The 11559-nt window shown below is 31.8% G+C and overlaps 3 protein-coding genes across 10 annotated transcripts; 2 read left to right on the forward strand and 1 right to left on the reverse strand.

The window, feature by feature from the left end:
- Positions 1–32: 32 nt before the first annotated feature.
- LOC143347170 (GDP-D-glucose phosphorylase 1) lies at positions 33–3802 on the forward strand. Of its 3 annotated transcripts, XM_076776119.1 has the most exons (7): positions 33–105; positions 424–577; positions 1023–1303; positions 1560–1662; positions 1899–2205; positions 2965–3101; positions 3174–3802. In XM_076776119.1, exons 1-7 carry the CDS (start codon positions 80–82, stop codon positions 3246–3248), a joined length of 1083 nt encoding a protein of 360 aa, XP_076632234.1. In that variant the 5' UTR covers positions 33–79; the 3' UTR covers positions 3249–3802. The 3 variants fall into 3 exon arrangements, with proteins under 3 accessions (XP_076632234.1, XP_076632233.1, XP_076632235.1); XM_076776118.1 differs by lacking the exon at positions 33–105 and having other exon boundaries at positions 115–577; XM_076776120.1 differs by lacking the exon at positions 33–105 and having other exon boundaries at positions 115–577; positions 1023–1195; positions 3174–3649.
- Chchd3 (Coiled-coil-helix-coiled-coil-helix domain containing 3) lies at positions 3790–5716 on the reverse strand. Of its 5 annotated transcripts, none has more exons than XM_076776132.1 (4): positions 5340–5555; positions 4563–4781; positions 4283–4421; positions 3790–4090 (listed from the first exon to the last, which is right to left on the reverse strand). In XM_076776132.1, exons 2-4 carry the CDS (start codon positions 4695–4697, stop codon positions 3915–3917), a joined length of 450 nt encoding a protein of 149 aa, XP_076632247.1. In that variant the 5' UTR covers positions 4698–4781; positions 5340–5555; the 3' UTR covers positions 3790–3914. The 5 variants fall into 5 exon arrangements, with proteins under 5 accessions (XP_076632247.1, XP_076632243.1, XP_076632245.1 ...); XM_076776128.1 differs by having other exon boundaries at positions 4283–4781; positions 5340–5397; positions 5481–5498; XM_076776130.1 differs by lacking the exon at positions 5340–5555 and adding an exon at positions 5589–5716 and having other exon boundaries at positions 4283–4781.
- A 679-nt stretch (positions 5717–6395) lies between these two features.
- Positions 6396–9920, forward strand: Rpp21 (ribonuclease P protein subunit Rpp21). 2 transcript variants are annotated; one of them, XR_013080560.1, is made up of 6 exons: positions 6396–7098; positions 7178–7239; positions 7317–7408; positions 7593–7887; positions 8879–9244; positions 9709–9920. XR_013080560.1 is itself a non-coding variant. In XM_076776133.1 (5 exons), the coding sequence occupies exons 1-5, from the start codon at positions 7091–7093 to the stop codon at positions 8202–8204; spliced, it is 474 nt and encodes a 157-aa protein (XP_076632248.1). In that variant the 5' UTR covers positions 6396–7090; the 3' UTR covers positions 8205–8273. The 2 variants fall into 2 exon arrangements, 1 of the variants encoding a protein (XP_076632248.1); XM_076776133.1 differs by lacking the exons at positions 8879–9244; positions 9709–9920 and adding an exon at positions 8184–8273 and having other exon boundaries at positions 6396–7094.
- Positions 9921–11559: the final 1639 nt, after the last annotated feature.

Raw genomic sequence — 11559 nt, forward strand, 5'->3', positions numbered from 1 at the left:
ACTTTTACGCGTATGAGCGGTAATAACAGCAAAGTACTTATACAGGTCTACTAGTATTACGAATAGACGTATACATCCAATGTATTTTTCGGCCCATTTTTTGAGGTTCTAGAATCTATCTAATCATCTAATAATCTTCTTTGATTGAAATAAACTAAATTTTAAAAATATTAGATTTAAATAAGTTGTTAAATAAAATATAAAAAATTAATATTATCATTAGTATGGTACGAGAAATATAAATTATATTTCATGTTTTAAATTGATAATAGATAATCTTCAGATTTATTTTATTGACATTTGAAAATTACTTTAAATAATGTTAAAGAATTTGAGAATTAAATTCTATTTTTAATGATAGAAAATGACGGCTGAAAATTCTAATACTCTTTCATTACTTTCTATGATTGGAAAAAATGATAGTTTTATTAAAAGTATAAAAGACAGCAAAGAATCGAATTTTGATCATGTCTTAAAAGAAAAATGGAGAGAAGCTCAAACGAAAGGAATATTTCGTTATATATTAAACATTCAGGATTCAAAAGTATTAGATGGAAAATTTCAGTTCATAGCCCAGGTAGTATTTCAATTTTTAACAAAATCTTATGCTCTATATTTATACATAGAATGAAAACTTTGGTACAGTAACACGCGATTAAAAAGAAAAATTTAATTATTTTTCTCTTTCAAATAATGTAATTATAATTTATATAAGATTAACATAAAGTTTATTAATTGAAAAATGAATAATAAAAAAGCATCAGCACTATTAGATTAATATATTTACCAATAAGAAAGAAGGGGTTTTATTATGAACAAGTTTTAATCTAATATAACATAGAGTAAACTAAAAACATACATAACTTAGAAATAAAAAAACTAGAAAAAAGTAATGGCATCTATTAAAGTTATTTAGTATTTTGTGAATTAAAATAATCCTTTACTTTATTACAAATACTTAAAATCAATTTTTTCTTTCATAATAGCATATTTACTTATTTAAAACTTTATATTTATTTCAGTTGAACACTGATCGTGGATATAATAGAAGAACTCCTGAAAATATTATTTCAATGATGCAACCTTTTAACGAGAAGTGTTTTAACTTTATGCAACTTACATCAGAAGAAATAATGATGGATTTAAATAATAAGGATGAAGAAGACATAATTGCAGTTAACATTAGTCCGATAGAGTATTGCCATTCTCTATTATTACCACAAAGATGTAAACGATTACCTCAAGTTGTAACAAAGTATAGTCTATACAAAGCTATTGAAATATTTTCATTCAGTTGTTCTTTGTAAGTGTGCTTAAATTATTTTAAAAGTACGAATGTTAAAAAGTTTAATGCCTAATGTATAGATGTATACATCTTATAACAATTAGTTATAATATGATAATAATTAGAAAGATGTTTGTTCGTCAGACTTATAAACTTGTTTATTGTTATTCGTACTGCTTGGAGTAATCTTTCTTTGAATTGCCTACGATCGTCCTTCAATTTTTACCTATGTAAAAATATTAGAAAACATTTTAAGAAAATACCATATTTTCAGATATCTCAGAGTGGCGTTTAATAGTCTCTGTGCTTATGCATCCGTGAACCATCTTCATTGGCATCTGTACTACTTGAACCATAGGATGTTATTGGAATATATTGTAAATAAACATTTTCCTTTTTTCTATTTCTAGTAATTCTAATTAATTTATTTATATAAAGGTATCAAATTCAAAGTAATGTATAAAGGGCAAAAGACTATTTTAGCAGAATTTAATTTTTTACAAAATTATCTTCTGTTTTTTGGTACGAAATTTTTAATTTATGAGCATTACCATGTACTATTAAATTGTATTCATTTTGATTACTATTCTTGTTATTGTTTTTATTTTTTTAGGATCTAGATGAATTTGCAGGTCCTGTACAAATTTTAAGAAATTATCCAGCAAATGGATTCTGTATAAAACGGTCGAATGTGCAGAACATAGATGACTTAGTAACTTGGGCATTTTTAATAATAAATTATTTACAAGAAGCAGAAATAGCACACAATGTTTATATTACAAGGGCAAAAGGTGGTTCTGGAAAAGAATATGAAGACTTGAGGATTTACATTTGGGCTAGAAAGTCCAGCAGTGGTATAAAAGATACCAATGCTCTTATTATAGCTGTTTGTGAACTATTTGGTCATTTATCAATAAAAGGTAAGAAACTGTTACATATTCAGTGATTGGGAGCATAGCCAAAAAAATAAGCTAAATTCCATTTTTGAGGAGTGTGAAAAGATAGCATAGCATGGGAGGGGGGAGCACCACTATCTAGTTTTTTAATTCTATTGTGGTGCTGAGAGTTGGAGATAGTTTCCCTGCCTAGGTCAGACACTCAGACCAATATTATAGCAGTATTCCAATAGACAAGCATTAGAAGGATAGATAACGCACGCTTCTTAATAGCTATGTCTTGCTTTTTCTTGATGGCTGAAGCTTCGTTTTGGGCCTCGGATCATTTCTAACCGGGTCCGGACCGCCCGCCCAGTGAGGCAATTCGCTATTAAGTACTACAAGATAATTGAGTGTGAAATTTCAAATGGAACCTTCTGCATTATCTCATTCATATTTTTATACTATTATTTTTCATAGTATATAATATTCATAGGTACTAATATTTTTGTTAAGCCTGCTTTTTTATTCCATATTCCGTATTTGATACCATTCTCGCTGAAAAAATCTTAGTAATTTAATTAAAATACTTTCATTTCTATAAAATTACAAAGTATAAAAATGTTATTTGTATTTCAGTGAAATATGAATAGTTGATTCATCGATTCGAAGCAATTTAGGAATTGGTTGAGATAGTTTCGCGACAGTTATGCGTGCAGAAAGTATGACAGTTAAATGCGCACTACTGTGATGGGATAATTTTTCCCCCTATTTCACATTTATTATGTTTTATGTATTTTACAGATGCAGACGAATATAAGAATCTATCAGAAGAATATGTAGCTAACATTCTTAAAGATGTTACCGAAGAACCTTTTTCATTGGTTCTCGACAAAATAAGAAATCTGATAGAAAAATGCATAATGTTACCAGAAATATCAGTATGTGAATCTTAGCTCAATAAATGAGAATATAGCTCCCTTTGTTCCTATGGCTATAAAAATTAATTTCAGCAAACACTGTGTCGGCGCACCGCGAGATGCCGCACAGTACAAGCGACGAGGTGGCTATACCTGCCATTGTTTTAGAGGATATGCGATCATCACTGTAGGGTTCAATACGGTTAATATTTATAATACTATTGGGAATTTAGGAACTCACTTTTTGTTGGTGATACTAATTACTGCAAACATTTCTGTGCTACTATTTGAAGAAGTTATTAGAATCATGCCCGGGAAAAAGATTTCATTTATATTAAAAGAGATGATTTAAAAATGTATATTCAGAACGTTTAATTTTAAATAATTTAAGGGAACTTTATTCACTTTCCAAACAAGAAAGTTCGCCAATAAAAATTGGATTCAGTAAATTTGCTCAACTTCGTCCTGAAGAGTGTGTGTTAGCAGGAATCAGTGGAACTCATTCTTTGTGTATCTGTTTCACACATCAAAATGTGAGGTTAATGTTTACTGGAACTAAATTGCAGAAGTTAATTCCTCCAAGCTCTTGTTTATTGGACCAATGATAGCTCTGAATTTAAGTTATGAAGTTAATTAATGAAGTTAAGACTAATATTGCTTACAAATATTTCTATTAGCAATATAAATATGACAGAATAAATACTTAAAATTTTCTGATGTATTACGTAATTTATTATTAATGACTAAAAATTTTGTTATTAAACAATATTAAATTTCATAATAGTTTTGACTACTATAAAACAATAGAACTACAGTGTTCCATATTGAAAGATATTAACAACGTGCTGCAATCACACAGGCACGGCGTTGATCTACACAATCAGAAAATTCTTGGACTAGATTAGAACACATCAGAATTTCTTTGGGATGTTCTTGGTAACACTTTAGTACTTTTGCAGAACTCTCTAAACATGGTTGTACAGCATCTTGAATATTCACATTCTTTTGATCTGTAAAAATGGTAGTAAACAATTAACATGAATAATTTATATTATTTTATGCTTCATAATCTATATAAACTATATTTATAGCTTTCTGGTTTCAAAGGAAAGTATAATTTGATGTTGGTAGATTCTTTAAAAGTTAATAAATACTATATAATAGTTAATAACAATATTATGCAGCAGTAATTTTATGCATACCACTTATATATAATTCTTCTGCAGCTTTTTTGTATTCCTGATCCATAATGCTATTAATTTTTAAGTGGTGTTTTTCCAAATTTTCTAAACGTTTTTGCCAATATTGGTCTTGATTATGAAGTTCTTGCTCTTTCTGTTGCTGTATTTCAAGAGCAGTTAATGTTAATTGTGGGTAATAATAAACAGGATATCCAGAGGTCATTGGTACATTGCCACTCTGAGGTACTTTTGAAGATACAACCATATTAGGAGACGATTGTGACAAAGTAGTAGATCTTACTTTATTTATTGGTTCGGAAGCTGTTTCGTTTGCTTTACGAGTCAATTGTTGTACAACTGCATTTGATACTTTGATAACATCTATGTCTTCTTCATTGTTAATAGTAAGCTTGCGAGCACTTTGTCCAGCTCCCATTTCAATAATTTCTATTTGTTTTTTTAAGAAATTGAAACTTTTTTTATTTCAATGGGTCAATTAAATATATGTAAAGCAGTTAACCTGAAAGGATACGTAACACTGTGATGAAATAAACTATTGATTTTACATCGATAACATAACATATTTATGTTTGATTATAATTCGTATAAAGTTTTTCTCTTAAGTCGAAGAAATTAAATAAAAGTACATTTTAAGAATATTTCTGCAATTCGTGTTAATAATTATTATTTCAAAACTACGGTTATGTTCTCGCAACTAATAGATTTAATCTAACAACTATATTACTGCTAGATATATTTTAACGAATTTAAGAATACTTTTCTTCTTATTATAGAATTATTGTCAAGAAACTACATGACCTTATTGACGTAATTCTTTATCATGGAAGCGAATACATTTTTCCTCGTGTTTTTCTTGTTGTTTACATTTCCAAAAAACTTTCAACAAACCATATACATGTTTAAATACTTTTATTCTTTTAATATTATTAAGTATTAATGAAAACGTAACATCGATTTGTTATATGTATGAATTTTTCTATATAATGTGTTACAAAACTATCGAGCTATGCTTTATGGTAGATACTTGTTTTTTATTATTTAAACTATTTTTACTCACCAATAGTGTTCTTACAACATGCAGAACACACAATTACAAAATCCAACGTGTATTATTTCTAAAAATAAAGCTTTATAATACCCGTAGAATTATTCTATCACACAGCAGAAAAAGATTCAGTTACGTTTCAAGCATATATACCATGATACATCAAAACACATTTGCAGATCCATAATAATAAGAAAAAGTTGGGAAAAATGTAGACATGGTTTAAAGCTATATCAATTCAGTGAGTTTACATTAATATACATTGTCACAGTTGACTCTAGTACAACAAGCCATGCTGAGCGAGAGGCAGTAACACTGCGAGAATTCGATTTTGCACTGAATAAACAGAGACGCACAAATATTACGTATTCTTTCTATCAAGTGCAAAATCAGACTCTTGCGGTTTTAATGTTTCTCGTTAAGCATATACTGGAGTCGGCTGTGATATCGTATGCTTACATACGTACAGTGAGTCACAGACAAAATCGTACACCACATATGAAAATATGTTTCATTCGAAAAAAAAAGTTTAGGAATAATTTGGAAAAAAAATAAGGCAGATATATTATTGTACATATATCTGTATTTATTGTGTAATAATGACAAAAGAAATGAATCTTGCTTAACATAACAAAAATAAAGTTACTATAATACGGTGCAGAAAACATCTCACAGCTAAAATCGTACACATTAAGAATATTGTTTTATATTTAAATTAAATTAAAAATTAGTATTTGTAGGGTATCCTCAGCTGCATTCTACGGCATGTAACTTTTATAGCATTGATTTTACTAGGTTTTGTGTAAAATCGGGTTCATCTCGCAAACTCTAGTCTCCTTTTCATATTTTTATCGCTGACAAATGGTTTATTTCTTGTTGCACGCCCATGAAAATCATTTTTTCTTAGTACTCTTCTTACAATTTTTGGATTAACAGATTTTTGCAAATATTTTTCCACTTTGCTCGACAATTTAGGTGCACTCAGCGTTGGATTTTCTTTGATTTTTCTAACTATCCATCGCTCATCGTACGCATTAATTTTTTTGTTCAATGTTGTTCTTAATTTATTTGTAATTCTATTTTCAGTGCTAATTCTTCTACCAATAATTTTTGCAATTTCTCGATAGCTTTTCCCATTTTGAAAGTTCTTCGCAACAATTTCTCGAACCTCTAGTGTCGTCTGCTTCATTCTTACTATTATTACGATTTATTTCCTTACTTCGATACAATACCACATTTACTAGTAAGCTAAAATAATGTGATCTTTTTTTATTCGATGTTCTACCTTTCTTTTCGGGGATTCCTGGAGGGGAATACTAGATAGGAGAATAGCGTACGATTTTAGCTGTGAGATGTTTTCTGCACCGTATTATAGTAACTTTAATTTTTTTATGTTAAGTAAGATTCATTTCTTTTGTCATTATTACACAATAAATACAGATATATTTATAATGATATGTCTGTCTTATTTCTTTTCCAAATCATTCCTAAACTTCTTTTTTCGAATGAAACATATTTTCATATATGGTGTACGATTTTGGCTGTGACTCACCGTATTTTACTTTAAGAGTCACTAGGCTCCATTATATTCTGAGTGTTTATGAGAGTAATTGATGTAACCTATAATTCCGTCAGCATTAAACCTTAGAGTATTTCAAAATCAATTTCTTGAAAACTTAGTTTCTTTTATTTTTGCAATAAAAGTACACACTGAAAAATTTTAAGGCGAACAACAATTTTATTGTCTTGATTCAACGGGAACAATGAGTTAGTAAGCCATTTTAAATTTGTGATATTTTGAAGATTTATCGTATAAACGTAGTTAAATATATATTTTATAATTATTGTAGATACAGACACAAAATTATGTCAAGGCAAAGATATTTTCGAAAGAATGAATTATCTGTATCAGGTATTGGTATTACTCGATAGATTTTTGTAGTTGTGTTATAACCGTTGATAAAATGATTGAAACAAATTTTTATTTAGGTAAGCTACCTAATGGCGTTAAAAAATAGAGTTGCAGCATCGTATTACGGCAATACAATGCTAGGATGTGCGAAGAAATCCGTTTTACGAATGTAAGTTGTTGGTTTGAATTAATACGTTTACTGTCGCAGTCCTTTTTAACGAAATTATTCCGGTTGAAATTTTTCATACAGTCGCAATTTACGAAACGACTTGATACTCATTTCACTTTTTTCATAAATGAAAATAACAAAAGTTTTATTCGAATACTGAAATATATAAATAACTGTTTTTCAGGGAGTCGGATATAAAAAAAACAATTTGTAAGTGCTGCCAATGTCCTCTTATACCTGGTGAAACGGCAACAGTACGATTAGTGTCGAAACCATTAAAGGGTGTGAAATGGACATGCTTGGCTTGTCTAAGTGTTAAGAAGTATCCTACAAGAAGAGGCTATAAATTGTGGACTGAACAGCATAATTCAATAGTCCAAACTTTCAATTATGTATCAAAAACGAAAGATGGAGATTGCAACTCGAAGGAAGACAAGCATCTAGATAAGGATAAGGGCACAAGTACAGAACCAGAGCAGGTTTGAATATTTATTTTTATAAACTTTTGTAAACTAGAATACTCATAATTAAAAGCATAGGCAGAATTTCATTTAGGGGGCAGAAATAGTAGATTAAAATTTTTAATTTTATATTGATTATTTAGTTTTTTTTATAATATACGATATTTAAATAAAATCTTTTATAATATTTAAACAAAATATTTACACAGTATTTGTAACAATTTTTTTATATCATACTTGAGAGAATCGAAAGAAGTTTAGGTCAAAATCAGTCTCCTAACATTTGTGCCATTTTTTGACTCACTGCAATGTAGAGGAAGATCTTTGGTGTGTGAAGTACTTGACTGTGCCAGAACAATAAGAGTCAAATTTTTTGTAGCAGATAAATATATTAGCCTCATTCAATATTTCTGCAAAGTCAAGTTTTTTTAGGGTTTCTTTCTTAATATTTTTATTTTTCCAAAGATTATGTCATAATTCAGTTAATAAGATTTTCTATGCTGCAATATTGACAAAATCATTGAAGCTTATTCCTAAATTCATCATATACCATGCTTTTTCATGAATTCCATCTCTCGATTCATAGATTCTTTCCACATTTTCCAGTTATCCATTCCTTTGGCATTTTCTACAGTTTTAGGTATTGTTTCATCGAACACGGACATCGTAAAGCTTTTGTTTTTTACTTTTTCAGACCTTCTTAAGATTTTTGAGTCTATTCTTGGTTTATAATTTTCTTTGCCTTGTAATCTTTGGGCGTCCGTCACTTCTTTTGTAGTTCCCCTTGGTCTTTCCCTTTTTCTAGGTCGTACTGGTTCTTCTTGTCACTGAGTATCTTCTTCAATTTCCTCTTTATCATCCCTTTCATTTATTTCCATATCATTTTCTTCTTGAAGTCCTTCTTTAATTGCATCTTTTCAATTACTGTCTTTTGTATCACTCGTATTTGTATTTATTTGGTGATCTTTTAAATCTTCATTGAATTCTACTCTCTCCTCTTTTTTATCAGAATCTGAGGGGCATGCGTGTCCCTCCCCCGATTTCTCCGCCGTGGACGCGATAGGACGCCGATTCCTCCAGACTAAGAGCTCCAGGAGACTCGTCAAGGTGGTCACCGCCTCATGAGAGGTGGTGCAGTACCCTCTAATCAGCCTAATGGTCAATCAATGGTTTATACGGCACAGCATATCGGTTCTGCGCCGGTTGGCCATCAGCTCCGAGGCCCAAACAGGGGCCCCATAGAAGGTACTTGACCGCACCACTTCCACATAGAGGCGGCGGATTCCAACATTGAGTTTTCCAATATTGGGGAGGTGGGCAAAAGCGGCAGTCGCCTTCTTCAGTCGGGAGACCAAGCAGTCAAATTGCTTTTGACGTAAGTCACCCTTCCGAGCAATCTCCTACCCTAGTCAATTGGATTACATTAATTATATTACAGAAACAATAAATTAAGTACAATAAATATATTTTGTAAATTAACAGTTAACAAAAATACAATAGTTTGAAACTTGTCAAAAGTCGCAATATAAATATAACAATGCCTTTACTGAACTTGATTACTAAAGGGGGTGAGGGGGCTGGTGGTGAAATAACGACAACCCATAGCTACTTTTTGGAACTAATAAATTTAAATTGTCGCCGCAAATTTAAAGATAGTACATATGTGTCATTATTTTTTTTTGGAACTGTATAATAGTTGAAAATAAACTATTATATTTTAACTATTGAAAAAAAAAGAAATTTTTTTTTATTCTTCCTATGTATGAGCGTACATATGTATATTATTAATACGATTTTTCAAAATCAAAATACTTTAAGTATTTTTGTATTTTCCTACAGGTCTCTGCTGACCATTGCTGATGACTGCTTGTATTTCTGACAACGTATAACTATTACTACTGACTTCTGCTAGCCTCCGTTGGCCTCCGTTAGCCTCTCCTGGCTCCTGATGACCACTGCTGACATTCGTTGACAACTACTGACATGATATATATGTATTAACGCTTTGTACAATGTAAATCTATGGCAATAAATGATATAATTTCAAAGAATTCTGTGTTTTCATCATTTTTACCTTTCTCTTCTAGAACTACTTTTGTCGTGGAATAGTTCGTTACTTTCAATGATAGATGGCGCTTATTTTTCGACCTCAAACCCTCTGGTGCTAAAACGCCCAAGTTTGTCGTGGAATAGTACATTATTTTCAACGATAGATGGCGCTTATTTTTCGACCTCAAACCCTCTGGTGCTAAAACGTCCAAGTTTGTCGAGAAATCCATCTAGCGTAGACGATGCGAACTATTCCACAACAAACTTGGGCGTTTTATCATCCGGATTTCCAAAGTGGTTGGAACATTTCCTAAATGCTGGCGGCCTTGAGAAGAGGTTGCATGTATTTTATAGTTAAGGGAATAATAGGGACAGGAAAAGAGAGTTAAAACTGATGAGAACAGATAGAATTCTTTGAAATTATATCATTTATTGTCATAGATTTACATTATACAAAGTTTTAATACGCTGGTCTCTACTAGCCTCTACATGTCACTGTTAACCATTACTGACCGTTGTTGACAACTTCTGACATGATATAATATAATATAATATATTCATATGTATTAAAACCTTGCATAATGTAAATCTATGATAATAAATCATATAATTTCAAAGCATTCTATCTGTTCTCATCATTTTTAACTCTCTTTTCCTCTCCACATTATTCCCTTAACTATAGAATACATGCAATCCCTTCTCAAGGCCGCCAGCATTTTGGAAATGTTCCGGGCACTTTAGAAATCCGGATGATAAAACGCCCAAGTTTGTTGTGGAATAGTTCGCATCGTCTACACTAGATGGATTTCTCGACAAACTTGGACGTTTTAGCACCAGAGGGTTTGAGGTCGAAAAATAAGCGCCATCTATCATTGAAAGTAACGAACTATTCCACGACAAACTTGGGCGTTTTAGCACCAGAGGGTTTGAGGTCGAAAAATAAGCGCCATCTATCATTGAAAGTAACGAACTATTCCACGACAAACTTGGGCGTTTTAGCACCAGAGGGTTTGAGGTCTAAAAATAAGCGCCATCTATCGTTGAAAATAATGTACTATTCCACAACAAACTTGGGCGTTTTAGCACCAGAGGGTTTAAGGTAGAAAATAAGTGCCATCTATCGTTGAAAATAACGAACTATTCCACGACAAAAGTAGTTCCAGAGATGCCAGGAAGGCACCGAAGGTGCTCTCTCACACTATGTCAGATCACGCGTACGTGAGCTCGTGGAGTTTTGGACAAAGGCAAAATGACACATGCCCTCTTTCTCGATTCTCTGAAGTTGCCCGAAGTAATTTCGTCCGTCTCGTGAAAGTCGAGAGAGAAAGGCTCACGCTTCCCTTCTCGCTCTTGAACAACTAATATCCGACCTCCTGTCAACAAGTCTCCACTGGCCTCTGCTGACCGCTACTGACCACTCCTGATACTTCTGACAACGTATAACGATTACAACTTGCTACTGCCTGCCCCTGCTGGACTCTGCTTGCCACTGATTGCCACTGTTAGCCTCTGCTGACCACAGCTGACCACCCCTGATGCTTCCGACAACGTATAACGATTACTACTTGTTACTGCTTGCCTCTGCTAGATTCTACTTGCCTCTGCATGCCTCTGCTGGTCTCCGTTGGCCTCTGCTGACCG

The sequence above is a fragment of the Colletes latitarsis genome, chromosome 10 (genome assembly GCF_051014445.1).
Source record: "Colletes latitarsis isolate SP2378_abdomen chromosome 10, iyColLati1, whole genome shotgun sequence".
In the NCBI taxonomy this organism is placed as follows: Eukaryota; Metazoa; Arthropoda; class Insecta; order Hymenoptera; family Colletidae; genus Colletes; species Colletes latitarsis.

Coding starts and splice junctions, on each gene's coding strand:
- Rpp21 (XM_076776133.1), top strand. Junction 7,409..7,592: donor AAGAAATCCGTTTTACGAAT/GTAAGTTGTTGG, acceptor ACTGTTTTTCAG/GGAGTCGGATATAAAAAAAA. Junction 7,888..8,183: donor CAAGTACAGAACCAGAGCAG/GTTTGAATATTT, acceptor ACTGCAATGTAG/AGGAAGATCTTTGGTGTGTG.
- LOC143347170 (XM_076776118.1), top strand. CDS start 365: ATGACGGCTGAAAATTCTAATACTCTTTCATTACTTTCTATGATTGGA. Junction 578..1,022: donor AATTTCAGTTCATAGCCCAG/GTAGTATTTCAA, acceptor TATTTATTTCAG/TTGAACACTGATCGTGGATA. Junction 1,663..1,898: donor GGATGTTATTGGAATATATT/GTAAATAAACAT, acceptor TTATTTTTTTAG/GATCTAGATGAATTTGCAGG.
- Chchd3 (XM_076776130.1), bottom strand. CDS start 4,697: ATGGGAGCTGGACAAAGTGCTCGCAAGCTTACTATTAACAATGAAGAA. Junction 4,091..4,282: donor AGAAGAATTATATATAAGTG/GTATGCATAAAA, acceptor CCATTTTTACAG/ATCAAAAGAATGTGAATATT.